The following is a 25,000-nucleotide window of genomic DNA, read 5'->3' as shown; positions in this document are numbered from 1 at the left end:
TACCGGTGATCAAAAAATCAAACTTGCAGATAGTAGCCTTAACTGATTTTCCTTTTTCCAAATCACTCTTCCTCTTTGTATTCTTACATTTGCTCAGATTCTGCTACGTCAAACAGCCGGGGTTTGTGTTTGTGCAACTTCTTCAACTTGTATTTGAATTTGTATCATTGTATTTTCAGGCCTTTGAGTTGGCGACAGGAGATTACCTTTTTGAACCGCATTCTGGTGAAGACTACTCCAGAGACGAAGGTGAGTGGGACAGAAACTGAACTGTTGTTTAAAAGTGACACATTCCCATAATTAAGAACAAATCAAAAAGGAATGAAAAGGAAAACAACTGCAAAAGTGTTTACTATTCACTGCTTATTCCATGAAATTCAGTTTATTGAGATGAAATTTAAAGTTGTAAAATTGCTTTTAAATGCTAAAATTTTACAGCCAAGGCTTTATACTGTTGACACAAAAGTATCAAACGAGTAACAGTATAATGAAAGTCTAATAAATAAAATATAAATGACACAATACAGGGCATGATGAATCTTTAGTATCTATGAGGTGATATGTTAATTAGTCCACATAATGCAGTTCAGTCTAGTTGTAAGGAGCAGAAAAAGCCTAAAAAGTACAACTGCTTTGAAAAAGATTTGAAAAGTCATTTAAACCTCGTGTGTTGTTGTTTTCAGACCACATCGCTCTGATCATCGAGCTGCTGGGTAAAGTCCCTCGGAAACTCATCACGACGGGGAAATACACAAAGGAATTCTTCACAAAAAAAGGTGAATATTGAGAGCAGCTGTGAGCTTCATTATCACCTCTGCCTCTGACTGTGGCAGGGACCCGCAGCTCAAAGATCCTATTTTAGGTCCAGCATCTGAATGCACTGAGGGAGACCATCTGCTCAGAGTCACACACGACCTACACACACATCTGAGCGGGGCAGGTGCGGGTGCAGGTGCAGGGGGGTTTACTGTTGTAGGGCAAGTGTAGAAAAAGGAACAATATATTGAAAATCATTTCAATATGGTTAAAAATAAGGATTAAATAAGATCACATGCATCTGATTTGAGCTCGTAGCTTGAGTTTGTACCAAGAACTGTCTTTCCACTGTCCACAGATGTCCAAGATATTTCTGTTTTACATCTACTCCCCTCATTCTATACTAAGAGTTGAGCATCTGTTTACATGTTGCTTTGATGGAGCAGGAGAGGACTTTCAGAATGATGAAAAGTTAGGACCATTGCCATAGAAATGAGGCTGGGTTCCCACAGTCATGGAAATCCAGGAAAAGTAATCGGAAATGCAAATGGACTTTTAGTATCTCTTTCCAGCATGATAATATTATGATTGATTATATTATTAATTCTGAACATTTTGCACCTTTTATTTTAAAGAGATTACAATAAATGCACTGACAGGATTCTGAATGTTCAAAAACTATAATCCCAAACCATAAGGTGAGTGGAAAGAGTTAACATTTCATATTTAGCCCTAAAAGTCTGATCCAGTCTACACATGTAGGTGCTGTAAACTCATGGACAATTCACTTTAGGTCATTAAAAAGTTATGGAAAAGTTTTGAAATTTTGTTAGTGAAAAAAAAGTGGGAACCTTGATTAGGCAGCACAGTGATGCAGCGTTTAGCACTCTTTCATCACAGCAAGAAAAAAAACATGTACAAAACAGATTCTTAATGTCAATGATAGAATTTCATTCTATCTTTTGTTACCTGGTCCCCGAAGGGTTGACCAGGTTTTGTTTTCACCCTCTGTGTCTCTGTGTGTGTCCACCCGCGATAATTCCGCCATTTATTGACCGACTGTCACCAAATTTTGTACGTGGGTCAAGTCCCTGTGCTCAATGCCACAAATAAGGTTTGGTGACAATCCGAGCTCATTTGAGGTCACACGGGTCAATTGAAAGGTCACGCCATTATAAAGGATTCAGTAATTTCGGCAAATTCTGAACCACACACACATAACCGGGGCACACTGGATGTTACAGGTTCAAACCGGTCAAGGTAACCAAGGTCAAATATGCGTTTTTGGTCATAACTCCGCGAAGGATGGAGCTAGAGCAACGGGAGTGTCTCAAAATCTCAGAAAAATTATGATCTATTTATAATTCTATGCAGTTGTATAGTAAAATATTAATAGTTTTTTTAAATAATCACTAATTATAACAGTTCCTTTCTCTTTCAGTGTATGCCGTTAAAATTCTAATTGGAACAAAAATAATTTCCACACACACACACACTGATCTACAGTCACACAACTAACATATACACAACTCATGAAAAATTACATTTTGGTTCCACACTAGTAAACACACACATTCTCATGTGTGACCAATATCACACAAATGTTCATGGGCCTGTACACATACACACATTACATTGTGGATATAATGATCATGTAATATGAGCTGGGCTCCTCATAAACTGCTTCTGTGGTGATGAACTGACCCCACGATGCCTCATGGGGACCAGGGTGATATCTCTGATTGTGCTTGTTTTTACACTAGAATGATCTGTTTTCTGTGTAATCATATCCCAGACTGATAGTTTGTTGAAAATACATGACATGTTTGCTTTGTTTTCACACATTTCACTCATGTTTTTAGGCGATCTGCGACACATCACGAAGCTGAAGCCGTGGGGTCTGAGCGACGTCCTGATGGATAAGTACGAGTGGAGCAAAGAGGAGGCTCAGTCCTTCAGCAGCTTCCTCCTGCCCATGTTAGACCTGGTACCAGAGAGGAGAGCCAGTGCTGCCCAGTGTCTGTGCCACCCCTGGCTCTGCTCCTAATGCCCGCCCACCTCTCCAACAGGAAGAAAACAAGACTATGAAACACACCTGGGCCGCCTCACACCTGCATCGACACGTAAATGATACAAATGCACAAGTCATCAACATTTAGAAAGGTTTTGTTATTTTGCATTTAAAAATTCAGCTCAAGTCTCAGGCATTGCGTTTTGAACCAGGAGAAAACAAGTTTGAAAACACCTGGACTGCCTCATGCCTGCAACTCTTGACCTAAATGACATATAAATGATAATCAACAAATAGAATTCATGTTGGGGCATCTGATTTTCACACAGCGGAAGGAGGAAGTCTGTATTTAAATCTGTAACTCGCTCTCACAAACCCTCGGCACAGCGTTGATATTGACATGCATTCATTTTCAGGCTTTCGTGACAGAATAAGACCAGTTTCACCCCGGCGCAGCCAATCAGACAATCTGAGCGCTGCGTCCAGGTTGAAGAGAAATAAAAATACTTACAAAGTGTGACCGCATTTGGTATGTAGACTAGACCTGTCACGATAACAATATAGATAGTTTATAAACAATAATACTGAAACTAATGTATGCCACTGACTGATTTCTCCCAAAAAACTATGAACAATATGATTAAAAAGAGCAAACTGCAATAAATAAACAGCAGAATTTAACAGTTTAGTAGTTAGTTTGTATGTATAATGAGTAGAGGTACGGTGAGATACAATTTCCATGAGACAAAATAAGACTGGAGCTACGAGAACGAGATGAGATTTTCACATTTTATTTGTTAGAAATAGTGTGATCCAGTTCCCAATTTTATTCTCACAGGTTTTTATTTTATTTTATTTAATATCTTTGCTGTAGCTCTGCTTTTTGTGCCCAGAGCTTCTCAGAAAATGTATCTTGCCAGTACTTCACTTTTTATCCAATCCAAATGTAAAAAACATGAGATCTTTTGAATCCCAAATAATGACTCAGAAGTTCACCCTTCTATAGAACAGAAAAATAAAAGGTTCCCCACTAGTACCCACTATAAATATTGACTCCCAATCATTATTTTTCCATGTAACATAATTATCAGTTATCGTGACAGGACTAATCTAAACCCCAGGTTTCGTTTTAACAAACCATTTTCAGTTTGAACCAGGGAATAAAAAAAGTTCAAATGCTCCTGGACTGTTCCACTCCTGCTCATGAAGACGTGGACAGTAACAACACATGCACAACAAGTCATAGACGCCCTATTTGATATTTTGGATCTAAACCCGAGCTCTGCGTAACACACAACGTCATTTACAATTTTGAACTAGGAATAAAGTTGAAAGACTGTTAAATAGACTTGGAAAGCTTCAACACTGAGTATTACTGTGGAAGAAATAAATCAAATGCACAAGTCGTGAGCTGACTGTAGTCTTAAAGATGAACAATGTAAAAGTAAGAGTAAAGTTCACTTTTGTCTCCATGGAGATTATGATTATTATAGAGTTACTGCTTTGCCTGAAAGGTTCCACAGAATGTTATTAAACAAATGGATCTCCCTGGACAAGTACATGCTGCTCCTTGATTAAGTTCTGGAGAAGAAATACATGTTTCTCAAGGTATATTTGAGCCATAAAAACACCAGTATTTATTTACAAACACCATGTGTAATGTCATACTGTGGAACATCCCAAGCAATCAAAACATCTCCATGGAAACAAACAGGCTGCAGTGTGTCTTAAGTCTGTTCTCTAGCACTTAATCTCCCCGTGCACAATCTGACGAGCTCTTATCTGGTGTTTTCTTGCACTTAACACTTAGGTTTCAAAATACATATGTCGACAAAGTAACAACATTTTCTGAATTCTAAGTCACTTGTGACGAGTCTGATTAATAAGCCATGTTCAACACATGAAGCTGTGGGAGACCTTTTAAACCGGATGCCCTCCCAGTCACCATCAGACACATTATTATGACTGGAGATGGTTTGATAGTGTTTGCCCAGGGACGCAACAGCTTTAAGTGCTTCTGTAAAAAGACTGAACTAGCAACCTTGTGGTCAGAGGGCGAAAGTGAAAGTGCTACTGACTTGTACGGCTGAATCAGGCTGAGCAGTTTGAAGTGTCTGGTTTGTTGAGACTTCTTATACAAATAATGTTGTTCTAATCTCTGTTTGGGAAAGTGAAGCGCTGGTAACTTGTTCATTATCGAGGGTTTCAAATATCGACTCGCTTTGGTGCAAGACACCAAAGAGAAAAAATATTCTTGAAATGTTGTTGCACTTAAAGAGGGAGTATTATGCTAAACTGACTTTTTGGAGTTTCCTACCATGTTATAACGTTTTTCCATAATCAAAAACACACTTGAAGAGGTTTTACGTGTCATCCATGAATGTTTGAGTAATTTAGCGATCTCTCCCGGCGCTTTTCAAACCCTTTTTGTGGTTAACTGTAAGATTCTGTCCAATACTTTGCCCACATATGTCACCCATACTCCCACTTGACAATTCTCCTTAAATGTACAAAAACAGGATACAGAACAATACACTACAACTTCACAAACCTGACGCGTAGGGATGTAACAAGAACAAAACATCGTGATATCGTATCGTCAAAAGTGTCTCAGTAATATCGTGGGCCGTCACAGTATATCGAGTGTCTCTGCTTAAATTCATTGTTTTGGTGCAGCAACAGCTAAAAAACTACAGACCATTATCCTCTGCTCTGTTTCAATCCAGTCCACGTGTTGAAATAAACGTTATGAAGCACTTTTAAATCTTAATTATTTGGATTTTGGATTTTGATGAGAGAAAAGTAGCATACTCAAGTTTATATATTTTTTTTGCCTCCACAAAATTTAGCAATAAATATTGTACCGTGGGATGAATATCGTGAGAATATCATATCGAGAGGGTTGAATATCGTTAGATTTCTACTGATGCGATGTGCAGTAGATTCATTAACGAGATGCAGGCTGATTGTAATGGTGCTCTGAAGGGGGAGTGACTTAGCGCGAGAAGGAAAGGAGGAGAGACTGTGAAACTTACAAAACATGTTAGTTTTTTTTTTTTTTTTATTCAGGTGATGGAAATATTCTGTGTTGGCAATAATGATACTCCCTCTTTAAAACAACGACATGACTGCTCCTTCTCAAAGTGCATTTTTGCTGTAAAGTGCTTCGGCTCAAACATTAGAAGAAGCATGACAGATTCTAGTATTTCTCCATCCACACATTTCAATATTAAACCTTTGTAAATGTGTAAACAAGTGGAATAAGGTGCCATAGTTTTCACACAAAAGCTGCTTTTGAGCCGAGGAACTAAAGGATTCCTTTTTACTGTTGGCCACTTTATTAGGTACACTTGGTCTGAATAGAAATGTTTTAGCAGCATAACTTTTCTGGAGGAGGGTCAGTCACGGCACTGGGCCAGAGCGCAGGTCACATCTGTCTGTGTCACGACCTTTCAGTGTTTTTCTATTTAATAAAACACCTGAATAGATACATGTGTTTAATGCCACACTGTGAAACATTCAAGGCAAGCAATTATATCTCCATGGAGATGAGCAGGTGGCCGTTCTTCCACCAGGAAATTTACATCAACGGGGACAAAATCAGGATTAAAACTTGGGCTAAACCAGGACTAAACCAGAAATAAATCAGGACTAAACCTCAACTCACCAGGACTTAACAGGATCTTAAGTTTTAGATGTTTGGGACTAAACAGCGCCTGGTCCAGATTTCACAGGTGTACCTAATAAAATGGCCAGTGTTTTGAAAATCTCTTATAATTAGCAAACTCCGTATGTTCAGATTCATTTTTTTTTTTTTTCAGAACTCTTGATTATAGTTTGTTTTTTTTTTTTTTTGTCTTTCTGTCTCAAACCAAAGAGATGGCTCCTCCTCCTTTGCAGGTAAAGGTGAACGCTGCGCTTGTTTAGTTTTTATTTTAGTATTTTTAATAGTTCTTTGAGGGGAAAAACAGTAAAAGACTGTACAACAAAATAGAAAAAAAAGTGTTTTTCTTAAATAATTCCATATCTGTTCCTGTGTGTCTTTCCATTGAACTTTCTGTATAGGCAATAATAATAAACATTTTTCAAAACTTAACAGTGTCATGTTTTATTTGGGTGATTGGTTTAGCTTAGATTCCTGAAGTCCCTATATTGTGTCATGAATAGGATCAAAAATATCCAAAATCACACACACAAAATGACACAGAATCCAGAGGCTCATTTTTCGCAGGTGTCGATACTGAAAAAGTTCCATTGACAGAACAGAGCAGAAGTTTTCCTGAATGTTTTCAGAATGATGTAGAGTTGGATCAGAACAAATGTCAGAGCACATAGACTAGTATACACACATGGACCAACATGAACCTACTGCACCACTGACCATTACACACATATAACACACATGGGAATAGAAAAAAGTACTACCATTTAATGTGGAAAATCACAGTATAATCACTAAAGAGTGTTTTTAGTATCATTGTAAAATCTGTATTGACCATCGAGTCTAAGTATCAAAATCGAGTTTGAAATCATGACAACACCAGTAACTACCTATCTTATGCTTTTCACTCTCCTCATCTTATTGTCTGCTTTACTCTCTTCTTTTTCTCATCTTCCTGGTCTCGCCTCGACCTCCTCCAGTGTCCAGGCCCCAGGGTGAAGACACCTCTTCATCTTCACCTAATCGTCCACACCCTTCATCGTAATGTCGTGTGTCGGGGTCTGAGCGCCAAAGACACTTGTTCAATAAAAAGACTTTCTCTTTGTGTGTGCCTGAGTCTCTTCTGGTGAAATAACTGAACACTGATCACAGAGCAGACAGAACCACAGAGCACAGTACCAGAAAAGTTACATAGTGCCACTTTAAATGGAAGGTTAAACTTGTTCAATAGTTTGAAGAATTGATCATGTTGTCAAAAGCACCTCAATGAACTCAGTGATCAAACTGTTATTTTACTAAACTTTATTTTAAAGCAACATAGTGCAACTTTCTGGAGGTGGTGCTTTACACCCATGATTCAATGGAAACCGAAAGATAAAACCACATTTTGGAACATTCTCCATGAAGATATGGATATTTTTTATTCTTTACTGTAGAAGATTATGGTCAAACTTGGCTATAACTACATCTCCATGGAAACAAACAGGAGGCCCTCCTCCAGGTCAAATAAGAGTCAGGTCTGTGGAGATGCAAGTCCACTCACAGAAAGGTTACATGATGGGGCTTTACACAGTCTACAACAATGTGTTGAAAATGTAACAGTTGAAGTGATGATGCAGATTTATTTACTGTGTATTTCCAGGTGAAAGTTCAAACTCGTCCACTTTGTCCTTCCTGAAGATCTATTCATTATCTGTAAGAGAGAGACAGACACACTCAGGTTTGTGTTTGTGCACACAGGTCAGTCCTGTCACTGTCATCAGACCACACACATGCACAGAGCCCTACACACCAAAAGGGGGAGCCAAAGATCACTGTCTGAAGAGTTTGGAAACTGCCCTGGTTGGTCAAGACGTGTCAGTTACACTGATTGACTTTTGCCTCTGGGCTGTGAGTAAAACTGGATTTGAATTTGGATCCACAAACTATAGACTTGATTATTATTGTGTGGCAGTAATCGAGTTGAAAAATATTATTACTTTTTGGGGATGGTGATTGGTAAAACTTTTTTTTTTTTTTAATCATCCACTTGACAGAATTCAAATTTCTTTTGTGCCTCATTCTGATTAGAGACTAGAACCTGTTTGTCTTTTATGAACATGTCTGTAATTCTGGAGCTGGACACGTGGAACAACACTGACAAAAAACTCTTGTGAACTTTTAGACACGTTTTATGCTGTTTCCTCAAAAACATGTCTGGAGTTGTGTTTTTTTCATTCACACATGCTCAAAATGCTCTGTTCCACCTGCTGATGTCATGAAGTGGGAGTTAAAAGGAGCTGTCAGGTGAATGCATCATATTAATAATGAGTGGTGGAAAGAGTACTGCTTATTTATCCTCAAGTAAAAATGACATGACTAAAAATGTACTCAAAGTACTGCTTCCAGAATTATACTTAGGTAAAAAATTAAAAACATAGCAACATTTAGATTAGTATTCATATTTGATATGAATTTGACAGTTTGAAGCTGAATTGAGTTGAATTCTCTGAGCTCTGTCCAATCAGAGCAGGCGATGCTGAGCTGTGATGTGTTTGTGTGTTTGGAAAGGAGCAGAGACGACAGTGAGACACACGTGGATCGGGACAGTTAAGACTTGTGCTGTACACAATAAAAGTAACTCATTACATTGAAATGTGGAGAATTATACTCAAGTACAAGTACAGGTGTAAAAAAGTGCAGTACCTCCTGTTGATAAGTGAGAGCTTTGTTCCTCACCTTTGCCCTCCACCTGGAAGTCCTCAGGCAGCAGCTTGTCCTGGCGGCTGCCCAGGCTGAAGGCGAGGAAGGAGAGGATCAGAGAGTCCATGATGGAGATGATGGCGAGGATGTACGCCCAGCGCACCGTGCAGTTCCCCAGAGTGTATTTATCTGTGCGCTGACCGCACATGCGCTTCACCTCCTCCGAGTCCCAACCGTCAGGGTAGATCATGCAGCCAATCACCATGCACGTGCCTGGGGTCAGGGGTCGGGGGGGTCACAGGGTCAGAGAAGAGAGGAGGAGGTGAGGGGGTAGGAGAGGAGGAGGAGGTGAGGGGGTAGGAGAAGAGGAGGAGGTGAGGGGTAGGAGAGGAGGAGGAGGTAGAGGAGGAGGAGGGAGGAGGTGAGGAGGAGGGGTAGAGAGAGAGGAGGTGAGGGGTGAGGAGGAGGAGGTGAGGGGTGAGGAGGAGGAGGGGGTAGGAGAGAGGAGGTGAGGGGTAGGAGAGGAGGAGGAGGTGAGAGGAGTGAGGGTAGGAGAGGAGGTTAGGACCCTGTTTGTCACTATATAAGCAGCTTTAAAACATCCTATTTTCTTCCGCTCAGACTCAAACTGTCACTTTCTCTATGAATAAATCCTAATGAGATCATTAAACACTTGTGACCTTTTGGAAGGATGAAGAACACACCTCCATGTGCCCTTCAGAGGTCACATGTTTGGCACAGAGTTAGGTTATGTGTCCATTTTACGCACTAAGGATGTGTATAAAAACACATCATGGACATCCCTCATGTGTGTAAAAGCAGGTGTACATCTGTGCTGTTTTTTTACAGGAGGTGTGTACAAGTGTGTACATGTGTGTACAAGTGTGTACAGGTGTGTACAAGTGTGTACAGGTGTGTGTGTGTACAGGTGTGTACAGGTGTGTACAGGTGTGTACAAGTGTGTACATGTGTGTACAGGTGTGTACAGGTGTGTACAAGTGTGTACAAGTGTGTACAAGTGTGTGTGTGTGTGTGTACAAGTGTGTACAAGGTGTGTGTGTGTACAGGTGTGTACAGTGTGTACAGTGTGTACAGTGTGTACAGTGTGTACGGTGTGTACAGGTGTGTACGTGTACGGTGTGTACAGGTGTGTACAGGTGTGTACAGGTGTGTACAAGTGTGTACAGGTGTGTACAGGTGTGTACATGTGTGTACAGGTGTGTACAGGTGTGTACAAGTGTGTACAGGTGTGTGTGTGTACAGTGTGTACATGTGTGTACAGGTGTGTACAAGTGTGTACAGTGTGTACAGTGTGTACAGTGTACATGTGTGTACAGGTGTGTACAGTGTGTACTGTGTGTACAGGTGTGTACAGTGTGTACAGGTGTGTACGTGTGTACATGTGTGTACAGGTGTGTACGGTGTGTACAGGTGTGTACAGGTGTGTACAGGTGTGTACAGGTGTGTACAGGTGTGTACAGGTGTGTACAGTGTGTACAGGTGTGTACAGGTGTGTACGGTGTGTACAGGTGTGTACAGGTGTGTACAGGTGTGTACAGGTGTGTACAGGTGTGTACATGGTGTGTACAGGTGTGTACAGGTGTGTACAGTGTGTGTACAGTGTGTGTACAGGTGTGTACAGGTGTGTACAGGTGTGTACAGGTGTGTACAGGTGTGTGCGTGTGTCTCACTGGAGGCGAGTTGCATCCACGCGCAGATCTTGTACACACTTCCCGCGTTGCAGAAGAAGAAGAGACTGAAGCACACGATGCTGCCCACCACCAGCAGCATGGAGATGCCCACGAAGAACATGGCGGTCTTAAACGCGCCGGACGGAATGGAGCCGAAGTCCAGCGCGCTCCCTTTGCACGTGAGCTCCGAGGTGAGCGCGTTCCCGATGCAGTAGTGGAAAAGGCCGAAGTATCCGGCCTGAGGCGTGTTCACGCTGTCCCCGATCCAGTACGGCTGAATGAACACCACCACCGTGATGACGGCGAATGTGATGGTGAACACCGTCCACAGCACGCCCATGGCGCGCGCGTTACGCACGTAGTTGGTGTGGTAGATTTTGGCCGCCTCCTGAGCCGGGAGCATAGCTCTGCTTCTCTGGGTTTAGAGCTATTATGAAAAAGTTCCACAAGATCAAAGTATCAATACAAGTTTTAGGGAAATGAAGCTCCTCAAAATCAGGCCTTAAACCCAGCGCCCTTTACGCACTGATGGAGTTGTCCAAAAGGAATTAGATCCACACCAAGTGTCAGCGGTCCAGGGGTCTTCATCCCCTCAGAGCTGCAGCCTCAGTCCCGCTGAAGGTCCCTCTGTCCTGGCCTCCTTGTGTGTGTCTCTGTGTGCCTCTCTCCCCAGGGAGACTCGGACTCTGCGCTCACACTCTGAATGATTCATGGTCATCAGATCCTCCAGTGAAAGCTCCTCCAGAGAACAGCTGCTCTGCGCTTTCACCCGATGGTGCAGGTCACTCTCCCCTGAGCCCAAGTATCAAACAACACTGTCAATATTCTGACTTTACACACTCCTAGACATGACACTAAAACATCTGGGATATTTAGCTGACGACTCAAGTAACTAAACTATGCTCTCAGAAAAATGGGCCTTCTTCAAAATTATATCAGGTTGAAGGATTTACTCCAGTTTCATTAGTTCTATATTCCCCGAGCGCTGATTGTCTCCTTAAACTTTACCTTAAAACGTAACACTAGATGGCGCACTTGAGTCAGAGTTAGAGTTTGCTTCAGTGTCATTTCTTCTTTGAATGAGTCACTTACACAACTCCCTCTGTGTTCATCATTTCACTTCATGTCATTTCATGTCATACAGGCAGACTCAAGTCATTCATTAAACACTCCAGACACCTGCTCTGCTCCTGCCTGCTCCTGTCTGCTCCTGTCTGCTCCTGTCTGTTCATTTCCACACACGTGAGCAGCATGTTTTTGGCAGGAGCCACACTTTGTGAGCAGATCTGCTCCATGTTGGTGTTCAGTGTGTGGAGACTTTTCTTGGGCCTTGTTCAGTGTTGGTGAGAGACGTTCTCCCTGTGGCTGCTCTCACCTCACTGTGGCTGCAGTGGGATTAGACCAGTGTTTTTTATGCTACAAAGTGATTCAAGTCAGTAGAACATGCAGAGGTCAGACACACACAAGCTGAAATGAGAAGGCAGTGACAGTGGAATCCTCAATCTCAATACATTTCACAAACACATGATTGAGGATCAACATAAAGTAATAATAATAATAATAATAATAATAATAATAATAATAATAATAATAATATTATTATTATTATTATTATTATTATTATTATTATTATTATTATTAGCAGCAGCAGCAGCATCAGTGTCCATTTATAAATAATAATTCAAACTAAAACGAAAAGGAATGAATGTGAAGGTCAGACACTCAAAGAAGAAAAAAAAAAGCATGAAAGGAGCGCTGACGATGGACATGAGGAGATGTGCAGCAGCCTCTGACCCTCTCCACACAAAAGAACAGGACGAGGAGAGAGAGACTGAGCATGAGGGCACACAGAGAAAGAGAGGGTGAAAGATGAGGAGAGGGGGAGGGAGAAGGAGGATGAGAAATCACCACCAACACACACACACACACATTCATACTATTGTAGTAAAAGTCCTCATCCTGTTGTCATTGTGTTTCTTGCGGCTCCTTCAGATCTGATTTAGTGATTCATTTTCATGTTTTTTATTCTAATTCTGCTCCTCTTTTCAGTCGGACTAAGGGGAATAAGGACAGAAATGAGCTTTGGCTACAGTCCTGCATATTTACAATTACATGTTTTTCTTTTGCAGTATTTTCAACTTTAATAAATAAATACAAATACAAATGAAGACACAGGCACTAAGATATGATGTACTCATGATGAACATGTGCTGTTTTGCCTGAAATGTCCCACAATAATTAAATCTTTATTTATTTCATTGCAGTCATTTTTGTTGCTAGAAAATACTTCAGGTCATTGTTCGAATTACTATTATAGCCTGACAGAAGGTTCAGTCCGTATGAAATCAGCCGCCCTCCCCTATGAGCCATCTCAGATTTGACTGAAAAAAATTCAAAAAATTTCTAAAATCACCAAATGAAAAAATCTCAAATTTTAGTTCAATCTCTTTAGTCGTTCCTGAGTTATGGCCAGTTGAAATTTTGGGGTCATGTTCACTTTTTCGTAAGCCTTAATTTATAAACATGTTTGAGAGACCAGAACTTCATCAAAAATAGAGCTAGGAAGCTGAACATTTGTATTATTGTAGATTCTTGGTCATAGATTATGAATCTGTTGTCACATCTCTGTCAAATCTCACATTTGGTTGCCATTCAATTTTTTTTTCCAATTTTTGAGGTCGAAACTCCAAGCAGATATTTACAATCTAATTGTTGAACCTGAATATTTGAGAGAATGACCATTTCTGACAACAATCTCACACTTTTCTGAGCTTTTATGTGGATGGTGTAGAGTCCCAAATATGATCACAGACCAAATGTGATCTTTTTGGCCCCTTCTTTGGAGCCTCGGTTCCTCATGTGGCACAGTCAGATGCTGATCAAATTTTTACCAGAGAAACTTTGGCATAATCTGATTATTTTAAAGTAATAAAAACATCTACTGTTAACTTTCTTTTTTGATGGAGCTTAGGTTCTTTTCCACCTGCAGAAAGATTCAATTATCTTTAATAGACTTAAACACTATTTACTTGTTATAAAGGAAAACAGTTGGAGATTATTTGTGGTACATTGTTTGAAAAAGTGTCATTAATCCTTTGAGAAAATTCAACTATTAAGTCTGTACAAAATTTAAAATTTGAGATTCTTTCATTTGGTGATTTTAGAAATTTTTGAATTTTTTTCAGTCAAATCTGAGATGGCATAGAAGAGATTCCTTGAAAACTGCTGATTTCATACAGACTGACCCAGAAGCGAGGCTGCCAATCTGCACACACACGCACGCACACACACACGCACACACACACACACACGCACGACACACACACACGCACACACACACACACACACACACACACACACACACACACACACACACACACACACACACACACACACACACGCACACACACACACACACACACACACACACACACACACACACACACGCACACACACACACACACACACACACACGCACACACACACACACACACACACACACACACACACACACACACACACACACACACGCACACACACACACACACACACACACACACACACACGCACACACACACACACACACACACACACACACACACACACACACACACACACACACACACACACACACACACACACACACACACACACACACACACACACACACACACACGCACACACACACACACACACACACACACACACACACACACACACACACACACACACACACACACGCACACACACACACACACACACACACACACACACACACACACCACACACACACACACACACACACACACACACACACACACACACGCACACACACAGACACACACACACACACACACACACACACACACACGCACACACACACGACACACACGCACACACACACACACACACACACACAGGGTGAATACAAAACCTGGTCAACCCTTTGGGTTGTCCATGAACTTCATGTTTAAACTCAGTGAGTGAGTTTACAGCACATCAGTGTCCTGGTTAGAATGGACTTTTTTGAGTGTCCCGGTTTGGTCATGGTGCATGTACACACAGTATCCCTGTTTCAGTATCCTGGATAAGACAGTATCCCAGTTATTAAAAACCGGGATACTGTAGCTGGTATATTCCGATAGTAAGCGGGATATTGTGTCATGTTTTATTTATTTATTTGAGACAGGGACAGTGCACAATTTTAGCCTTAACAGGAGAGATGCATTGTACCTGGTTGTAGCATCGGTGCTCATTTCCACCTGTGGTCTCTGGGCAGATTCATTGATTGATTGTATTTAACTGACCTTGACTATCAACTGTTCTTCCTGGAGACCTGTGTAGCATGTTTTGCATATATATATATATATATATATATATATATATATATATATATATATATATATATATATATATATATATATATATATATATATATATATATTATATATATAGCCCTCTGGAGGTGGCAAAACAGGCCAACGGTGCAAGAAACTCACCTAAAGCCAGTCCCCCTCCGCCCTCTGCATCACAGGTAAACTCCCATCCCACACACACACTCACACACAGGACACAGTGCTGTTCAAACTTTAACTGGCTTTCTTTATATCAGCCACAAAACAGTTATGTATGTGTTGGTAAATCATTTAAAGTTTTATTTTTTTCCTTGATGTTAACTTTTGGTGCTCTAGTTGCATTGTGTAACTTTTTCTGGTGAGTTCTGTCAATGCTTTTGGAGATGTTATTGCTTTATTGGAATGTTTCACAGTTTGGTATTACACCTTTTCTATCTTCATGGAGACCAAACCGGACCAAGTTACAGGTCAGGTCTGTGGAGAGGCAAACCCCGCTCACAGTCACAATGCCTGTTTTCATTTTTGAGCTACAAAACTACCTGTAGTTTAATAAATGTAAGGTAGAGCTGATTAATGTCACACTGTGGAACATTTGAGGCAAAGCAATAACATATCTATAGAAACAAGCAGGTGACCAACCCCAACCAAAACGTAACATAGTGCACCTTTAAGTTATACAAATGAAAACAAAGTATTTGTGTTCTTTTACAGATCCAAGAAACGTCGATGTCGTCGGACTATTTGACAGACACCGACGAGGACGCGATGGCAGAACAAATTGAAGCCATGTTGGACGGCCGTGTTAGTATGGGCACTGGTAATGAAGTTCCACCAACATCTCCTGTGGACTTCCAGATGCCATCAGCGTTGCAACACCAAATTGCTGAATACTACAGGGCTCAGAATTCAACTGAAAATTCTGCCCTGGAAAACACCACACGGTCCCCAGTCTCCCCGGTGATATCAGGCCCATCTTCACAAGTTGGACCTGCCCCAAGGAGAAACTTTTATGCTCCTTGGAACAGTCCACCGTACTCCAGACCAGCTGCACCAACAGTAGCATTGCCTACAGCTCGTCACGTTGAGCCACCAACACTGATGGTCCAGTCCAGTCCTCCAGAGAGAGTCGTACTGTCTAACACAGGGAACAGTCAACCAAACTGGAGCCAGTACCAGCAAGTGCCTGGACCATCTGCACACACGGCAAATCCACAAATGCCATGTGCAATTGTCAGACCCTCAAATCTTTGTCCAGTTATAATCAATGGAAGAAAAATGTTCCAGATAACCGGACCAATAGGAACTGCCAATAATACAGCCCAAGCAGCAGTCAATCGAGACAAGAAGCCTTACATCAAAAAACCTCCTAACGCCTTCATGTTGTACAAGGCTGAGCAGAGGGAACTTATTATGCAACAATTTAATATCACTAATTCGGCGGAGGTGAACAGAATTGCGGGGGCGAGATGGACAAGGCTCTCAGACAATGAACAAGCCCCATATTTCGAGCAGGCAAGAGTGGCTAAGAGGGAGCACGAGGCCAAGTTCCCAGGGTGGTCCCCCATTGATAACTTTGGGCGGAGGAAACGGAAAAGCAACACAACATCACCTGCAGCTTATACCCACCCCACAGCTCCAGCAGGTCCCGCTCAGCCTTTATGGAACTACCGTGCGATGATGGTACCACCGGATTATAATCTAACAGTCCCACAAATGACTGGATATACCAGCCCAACAACAGTTCCCACAGTCCNATGCCATCAGCGTTGCAACACCAAATTGCTGAATACTACAGGCTCAGAATTCAACTGAAAATTCTGGCCCTGGAAACACCACACCGTCCCAGTCTCCCCGGTGATATCAGGCCCATCTTCACAGTTGGACCTGCCCCAAGGAGAAACTTTAATGCTCCTCGAACAGTCCACCGTACTCCAGACCAGCTGCACCAACAGTAGCATTGCCCTACAGCTCGCACGTTGAGCCACCAACACTGATGGTCCAGTCCAGTCCCTCCAGAGAGAGTCGTACTGTCTAACACAGGGAACAGTCAACCAAACTGGAGCCAGTACCAGCAAGTGCCTGGACCATCTGCACACACGGCAAATCCACAAATGCCATGTGCAATTGTCAGACCCTCAAATCTTTGTCCAGTTATAATCAATGGGAGAAAAATGTTCCAGATAACTGGACCAATAGGAACTGCCAATAATACAGCCAAGCAGCAGTCAATCGAGACAAGAAGCCTTACATCAAAAAACCTCCTAACGCCTTCATGTTGTACAAGGCTGAGCAGAGGGAACTTATTATGCAACAATTTAATATCACTAATTCGGCGGAGGTGAACAGAATTGCCGGGGCGAGATGGACAACGCTCTCAGACAATGAACAAGCCCCATATTTCGAGCAGGCAAGAGTGGCTAAGAGGGAGCACGAGGCCAAGTTCCCAGGGTGGTCCCCCATTGATAACTTTGGGCGGAGGAAAGGGAAAAGCAACACAACATCACCTGCAGCTTATACCACCCCACAGCTCCAGCAGGTCCCGCTCAGACCTTTATGGAACTACCGTGCAATGATGGTACCACCGGATTATAATCTAACAGTCCCACAAATGACTGGATATACCAGCCCAACAACAGTTCCCACAGCTCCCTTTCAGACCATGTACTACAACCCAGAAATGATGGTGGGTCCAACCTACCAGCCAACAAACATTAAATAAACAAGTACACGAAGAAGCAAAGGAGGCGAGGACATGTGATGAACATGTTATGTTGTAAATAAAAGTTTTCTGTCAATCAGTCATTGTGTAAATTGATGTAAATTTACCCAAGATCCAGACCAGTCATGAATAAAAATAAATAAATTAATAATAATAATAATAATAATAATAATAATAATAATACAATGTATTTATTATAACAACATAATTTAAATACTATTCAAACATACAGTTAAAAACATACAGTTAAAGTGGGACAGTATTTGAATTGATTGATTGAATTGAATTGGCCTCCATGAGCTCTGAGTTGTTCTTCCTGGAGGTAGCAACATATGTTACCTATGTAGCATGTTTTGCAACATGTTACATAGGTAACATATGTTGCTTAACATATGTAAAGTTCAGCAGACACAACTGTCTCCACCCTCCATGAAATGGGATTCATATAGATGCTTTTATGATATAGTGTGCAGCCCAGAGCTTGTATATATCCAAACTCCTGATGGAACTTGATCAAACAACTGTCTCTGTTACTGGACCTACTTATTTATTGTCTGTAGGACAAACAGCAACAACACTGATGCTGTCAAGAAGAAATAGATCAAGAAACACACACAAACACACACACACACACACACACACACACACACACACACACATGCACCACACACACACACACACACACACAGATCAAAGCAGATATGGCTGTAGGAGGAGTTGGAGGCCCATGTCCGTACCAGTTGTACAGTTGTAGGGAGTATTATCTGTTACATAAGAGTGAGTTGTTGTACAGTTGTAGGGAGTATTATCTGTTACATAAGAGTGAGTTGTTGTACAGTTGTAGGGAGTATTATCTGTTACATAAGAGTGAGTTCTTGTACAGTTGTAGGGAGTATGATCTGTTTCATAACAGTGAGTTGTTGTACAGTTGTAGGGTCACAATATTGTTTACTTTCAAATATATGGAAAACTCTCTCATTAGCATATAGAGTTCCGTCGTCATGTGTATAAGGGAGAGAATTGTGTTCAGTTTGTCCACTTTCATCCAGTACGACACACAGATAGCAGCATATCTCAAGCTCTCCTCAACTTTTACAAGTCACCAGCTCAAACAAAGCTTCAGCTCCTGTTCACATCGGATACGTGGTAAGTAGTCGCTGTTAGTCGTCACTGTAACTCTGAAAACGAGACACAAATGAAAAACAAATTCACACTGGACTGCTCTGTCTACATGTTTTGGTCCATAATGTTGTTTCTACACACAACTCATGAGTTTTATGATTGTACTACTTGTTACTTCAAAATAATATGACGTAAGTACATGTACATAGTGTTTCAACAAGTTACTCAAGTAAGAGTAAAAGGTATTTGGGAAAACTAGTTCTCAAGTAAAAGTAATTATAGAGTAACTGTCTGGACATAACATCTGATTTGCAAATTGTAGCTTGGAGCGATAAAATATTTCAAAATGCACATGGTGAATTCAAAGACCAGATTGTAGACAGTGTTAATAAAACACCATCAAACATGACTATGTGTTGTAGTAGTTTAAAGTGTAAAATATGATGTTGGCTCTTAAGTGTGTTGAGTTCAAATGTATTTGTGTGTTTTTTACAGATATCCATGCACAACAGGACAATGACATCAGAAGTTAAGGTGTTGGGTCATGTGGCAGCCCAAACTGAAGCCATATTGGAAGACCGTATCAATATGGACACTGATAGAACCACACGGTCACTGAACTCTCCTGCCAAACCAGGGCCGTCTCCAAGGAAAAACTGTTACTCTCCTCGAGACAATCCTTACGCCAGAGCGGAGAGCCCTCTGCAGGTGGCAAAACAGGCCAGTGGTGAAAGAAAATCACCCAACGTCAGCAGCACAACGGCGTCTACATCAAAGGTAAACTCCCATCCCACACAGACACTTTCACACAGGACACAGAGCTATTCTGACTTTTGCTACATCTTTCTTATATCAACCTTAAAACTTAATATCAACCTTAAAACTGTAGTTATGATGTGTTGTTTTTTAACTCTAGAAGTTATAACCCATTATATAGTGCATCTTTAAGTTATGCAAACTAAAAGAAAGTATTTGTGTGTTTTTACAGATCCAAGAAATGAAAACGCCGCTTGAGGAGTTGTCAGAGTATGATGACGTGTTTATTGCTGAAATTGAAGCCATTTTGCATGACTTTATCAGTGAGACAACTGAGGACACATGGTCACCGGGCTCTTCAGTGAAACAGGGGCCCTCTCCATCAAAGGTAAACTCCCATCCCACACAAACAAGTTACACATAGAAACAGTGCGATTCAAACTTTTGCTAGGGATTTCTTTATATCAACCATCAAACAGTTGTTATAATGTGGTGGTAGATCATTTAAAGTGTTCTTTTTCTGTAGGAGTTAGAGCCCATTACAGAGGAAGAGAAGGAGATGGCAGCCGAACTTGAAGCCATGATGAACGGCTTTATAAGTGAGGACACTGAGAGCAACTCAGGAGCACTGGACTCTCCAAGCACACGGGGTCCTCCAGATCACACGGGCCTTCTCCAAGGAAAAACTTTTATTCTCCTCGGAATAATCCTTACTCCCGATCGGAGAGCCCTCTGGAGGTGGCAAAACAGGCCCAACGGTGCAAGAAACTCACCTAAAGCCAGTCCCCCTCCGCCCTCTGCATCACAGGTAAACTCCCATCCCACACACACACTCACACACAGGACACAGTGCTGTTCAAACTTTAACTGGCTTTCTTTATATCAGCCACAAAACAGTTATGTATGTGTTGGTAAATCATTTAAAGTTTTATTTTTTTCCTTGATGTTAACTTTTGGTGCTCTAAAGTTGCATTGTGTAACTTTTCTGGTGGAGGTTCTGTCAAATGCTTTTGGAGATGTTATTGCTTTATCTGGAATGTTTCACAGTTTGGTATTACACCTTTCTATCTTCATGGAGACCAAACCGGACCAAGTTACAGGTCAGGTCTGTGGAGAGGCAAACCCCGCTCACAGTCACAATGCCTGTTTTCATTTTTGAGCTACAAAACTACCTGTAGTTTAATAAATGTTAGGCAGAGCTGATTAATGTCACACTGTGGAACATTTGAGGCAAAGCAATAACATATCTATAGAAACAAGCAGGTGACCAACCCCAACCAAAATGTGACATAGTGCACCTTTAATTTATACAAATGAAAACAAAGTATTTGTGTGCTTTTACAGATCCAAGAAACGTCGATGTCGTCGGACTATTCGACAGACACCGACGAGGACGCGATGGCAGAACAAATTGAAGCCATGTTGGACGGCCGTGTTAGTATGGGCACTGGTAATGAAGTTCCACCAACATCTCCTGTGGACTTCCAGATGCCATCAGCGTTGCAACACCAAATTGCTGAATACTACAGGGCTCAGAATTCAACTGAAAATTCTGCCCTGGAAAACACCACACCGTCCCCAGTCTCCCCGGTGATATCAGGCCCATCTTCACAAGTTGGACCTGCCCCAAGGAGAAACTTTAATGCTCCTCGGAACAGTCCACCGTACTCCAGACCAGCTGCACCAACAGTAGCATTGCCTACAGCTCGTCACGTTGAGCCACCAACACTGATGGTCCAGTCCAGTCCTCCAGAGAGAGTCGTACTGTCTAACACAGGGAACAGTCAACCAAACTGGAGCCAGTACCAGCAAGTGCCTGGACCATCTGCACACACGGCAAATCCACAAATGCCATGTGCAATTGTCAGACCTCAAATCTTTGTCCAGTTATAATCAATGGGAGAAAAATGTTCCAGATAACTGGACCAATAGGAACTGCCAATAATACAGCCCAAGCAGCAGTCAATCGAGACAAGAAGCCTTACATCAAAAAACCTCCTAACGCCTTCATGCTGTACAAGGCTGAGCAGAGGGAACTTATTATGCAACAATTTAATATCACTAATTCGGCGGAGGTGAACAGAATTGCCGGGGCGAGATGGACAACGCTCTCAGACAATGAACAAGCCCCATATTTCGAGCAGGCAAGAGTGGCTAAGAGGGAGCACGAGGCCAAGTTCCCAGGGTGGTCCCCCAGTGATAACTTTGGGCGGAGGAAACGGGAAAAGCAACACAACATCACCTGCAGCTTATACCCACCCCACAGCTCCAGCAGGTCCCGCTCAGCCTTTATGGAACTACCGTGCAATGATGGTACCACCGGATTATAATCTAACAGTCCCACAAATGACTGGATATACCAGCCCAACAACAGTTCCCACAGCTCCCTTTCAGACCATGTACTACAACCCAGAAATGATGGTGGGTCCAACCTACCAGCCAACAAACATTAAATAAACAAGTACACGAAGAAGCAAAGGAGGCGAGGACATGTGATGAACATGTTATGTTGTAAATAAAAGTTTTCTGTCAATCAGTCATTGGGTAAATTGATTGTATTTTTACCCAAGATCCAGACCAGTCATGAATAAAAAAATAAATAAATAAATAATAATAAATAATAATAATAATAATAATAATAATTATTAATTATTATTATTATTATTATTATTATATTATTATTATTATTATTATTATTATTATTTATTATTATATTTATTTAACAACATAAACATACTATATAATACTATTCAAACATACAGTTAAAAACATACAGTTAAAGTGGGACAGTATTTGAATTGATTGAATTGGCCTCCATGAGCTTTCAGCTGTTCTTCCTGGAGGCAGCAACATGGTAAATGGTCACATTTTTCTATAGCGCTTTTCCACCTTCAAGGCACTTAAAGCACTTTACAACAAGGAACCACTCACCCATTCACACACACACACACACACACACACACACACACAGACACACACCACACACACACACACACACACACAGACACACACACACACACACACACACACACACACAGACACAGACACACATACACACACACACACGCAGACACACACGCACACACACACACACACACACACATACACAGACACAGACACACATACACACACACACACACGCAGACACACACACACACGCACACACACACACACACACACACACACACACACATAGAGACACACATGGTGAATACAAAACCTGGTCAACCTTTTGGGGACCATGTATTAATAATAATAATAATAATAATAATAATAATAATAATAATAATAATAATAATAATAAAGAAGAAGAAGAAGAAGAAGAAGAAGAAGAAGAAGAAGAAGAAGATATAGGAGTGAGGTAAAATCATATGGCGAGCCTCATCTCCTCCTCCTCTTCCTCCTCTCTGTATCCCGGCGTCTCTAGAGCAGATTCTGTTTGTGATCAATCAGAGCATATTCAGATTCTCGGAGCTGTACAGAGGCTGCATTACTCAAGCTCTTTCAGGACGTGAGCTAAAAATAGGACGTATTACGTACACGGGCGTCCTGATCCCTCACCCTCCTGATCTGACTCCAGTTCTGTCTGAATCTCCCTCACGTCGCTCGCTCTGCCTCGCTGATGTTTAATGCTTCAAATGTAAATCTGTGGTCATTAGTGAGAGTCATGCACGAGTCTTACACAGAGCTTCTGCACACGCTCAGAGTCGCGTCACAGTTTGATGTATTATTTATTCTTTTCAGATCAGGTGGTGGTAAGATGATGTTACAGCCACAGCTGCCCTGAGGCAGACTGACGGAGGCGAGGCTGATCATCTGCGCCATCAGCCCCTCCAAACACCAACATCACTCACACACACATCACATTCATACTAGGCAAAGTGGGTGAAGTGTCTTGCCTAAGGACACAACAGCACTTCTGCCACATTCACCCACTGTGGCTCCTACTATCTGTGGCTCTTGGTATCTGTGGCTCCTAGCATCTGTGGCTCCTGGTATATGTGGCTCCTGCTATCTGTGGCTCCTGGTGTCTGTGGCTCCTACTATCTGTGGCTCCTGGTGTCTGTGGCTCCTGGTATCTGTGGCTCCTAGTATTTGTGGCCCCTGGTGCCTGTGGCCCCTGGTGTCTGTGGCTCTTGGTGTCTGTGGCTCCTGGTGTCTGTGGCATCTGTGGCTCCTGCTGTCTGTGGCTCCTGCTATCTGTGGCTCCTGGTGTTTGTGGCTCTTGGTATCTGTGGCTCCTGCTATCTGTGGCTCCTGGTGTCTGTGGCTCCTGCTATCTGTGGCTCCTGGTATCTGTGGCTCCTGGTGTCTGTGGCTCCTGGTGTCTCTGGCTCCTGGTGTCTGTGGCTCCTGCTATCTGTGGCTCCTGCTATCTGTGGCTCCTGGTATCTGTGGCTCCTGGTATCTGTGGCTCCTGGTGTCTATGGCTCTTGGTGTCTGTGGCTCTTGGTATCTGTGGCTCTTGGTATCTGTGGCTCCTGGTGTCTGTGGCTCTTGGTGTCTGTGGCTCCTGGTGTCTGTGGCATCTGTGGCTCCTGCTGTCTGTGGCTCCTGGTGTCTGTGGCTCCTGGTGTCTGTGGCTCCTGGTGTCTGTGGCTCCTGCTATCTGTGGCTCCTGGTATCTGTGGCTCCTGATATCTGTGGCTCCTGATGTCTGTGGCTCCTGGTGTCTGTGGCTCCTTGTATCTGTGGCTCCTGATATCTGTGGCTCCTGGTGTCTCTGGCTCCTGGTGTCTGTGGCTCCTGGTATCTGTGACTCCTGGTGTCTGTGGCTCCTGGTATCTGTGGCTCCTGGTGTCTGTGGCTCCTGGTGTCTGTGGCTCCTGGTATCTGTGGCTCCTGGTGTCTATGGCTCTTGGTGTCTGTGGCTCTTGGTATCTGTGGCTCCTGGTGTCTGTGGCTCTTGGTGTCTGTGGCATCTGTGGCTCCTGCTGTCTGTGGCTCCTGATATCTGTGGCTCCTGGTGTCTGTGGCTCCTGGTGTCTGTGGCTCCTGCTATCTGTGGCTCCTGGTATCTGTGGCTCCTGATGTCTGTGGCTCCTGATGTCTGTGGCTCCTGTTGTCTGTGGTTCCTTGTATCTGTGGCTCCTGGTGTCTGTGGCTCCTGGAGTCTATGGCTCTTGGTGTCTGTGGCTCCTGGTGTCTGTGGCTCCTGGTGTCTGTGGCTCTGGTGTCTGTGGCTGTGGCTCCTGGTATCCTGGGCTCTGGTGTCTGTGGCTCTTGGTGGTCTGTGGCTCTTGTGCC

General features: G+C 42.4%; 2 protein-coding genes across 3 annotated transcripts; one reads left to right on the top strand and one right to left on the bottom strand.

Annotated features, from left to right (window-relative positions):
* Positions 1-97: 97 nt before the first annotated feature.
* On the top strand, positions 98-6,863 carry LOC129407245 (SRSF protein kinase 1-like; the record flags this gene model as incomplete). Its single annotated transcript, XM_055147839.1, has 3 exons — positions 98-249; positions 684-776; positions 2,619-6,863. Coding segments are annotated over 3 exons (430 nt in total), but the record flags the coding sequence as incomplete, so codon positions are not given.
* Positions 6,864-7,852: 989 nt separating this feature from the next.
* On the bottom strand, positions 7,853-11,204 carry LOC110165821 (LHFPL tetraspan subfamily member 5 protein-like). Of its 2 annotated transcripts, none has more exons than XM_055147843.1 (3): positions 10,802-11,204; positions 9,114-9,383; positions 7,853-8,121 (listed from the first exon to the last, which is right to left on the bottom strand). In XM_055147843.1, exons 1-3 carry the CDS (start codon positions 11,202-11,204, stop codon positions 8,111-8,113), a joined length of 684 nt encoding a protein of 227 aa, XP_055003818.1. In that variant the 3' UTR covers positions 7,853-8,110. The 2 variants fall into 2 exon arrangements, with proteins under 2 accessions (XP_055003818.1, XP_055003822.1); XM_055147847.1 differs by having other exon boundaries at positions 9,147-9,383.
* Between the last annotated feature and the right edge of the window lie 13,796 nt (positions 11,205-25,000).

The sequence above is a fragment of the Boleophthalmus pectinirostris genome, unplaced genomic scaffold, assembly GCF_026225935.1.
Source record: "Boleophthalmus pectinirostris isolate CB_2022bp ecotype Guang Dong unplaced genomic scaffold, ASM2622593v1 HiC_scaffold_1100, whole genome shotgun sequence".
NCBI lineage: Eukaryota > Metazoa > Chordata > Actinopteri > Gobiiformes > Gobiidae > Boleophthalmus > Boleophthalmus pectinirostris.
The sequence above is the reverse complement of the archived record's forward strand: the minus strand, read 5'-3'. Positions and strand labels throughout refer to the sequence as shown.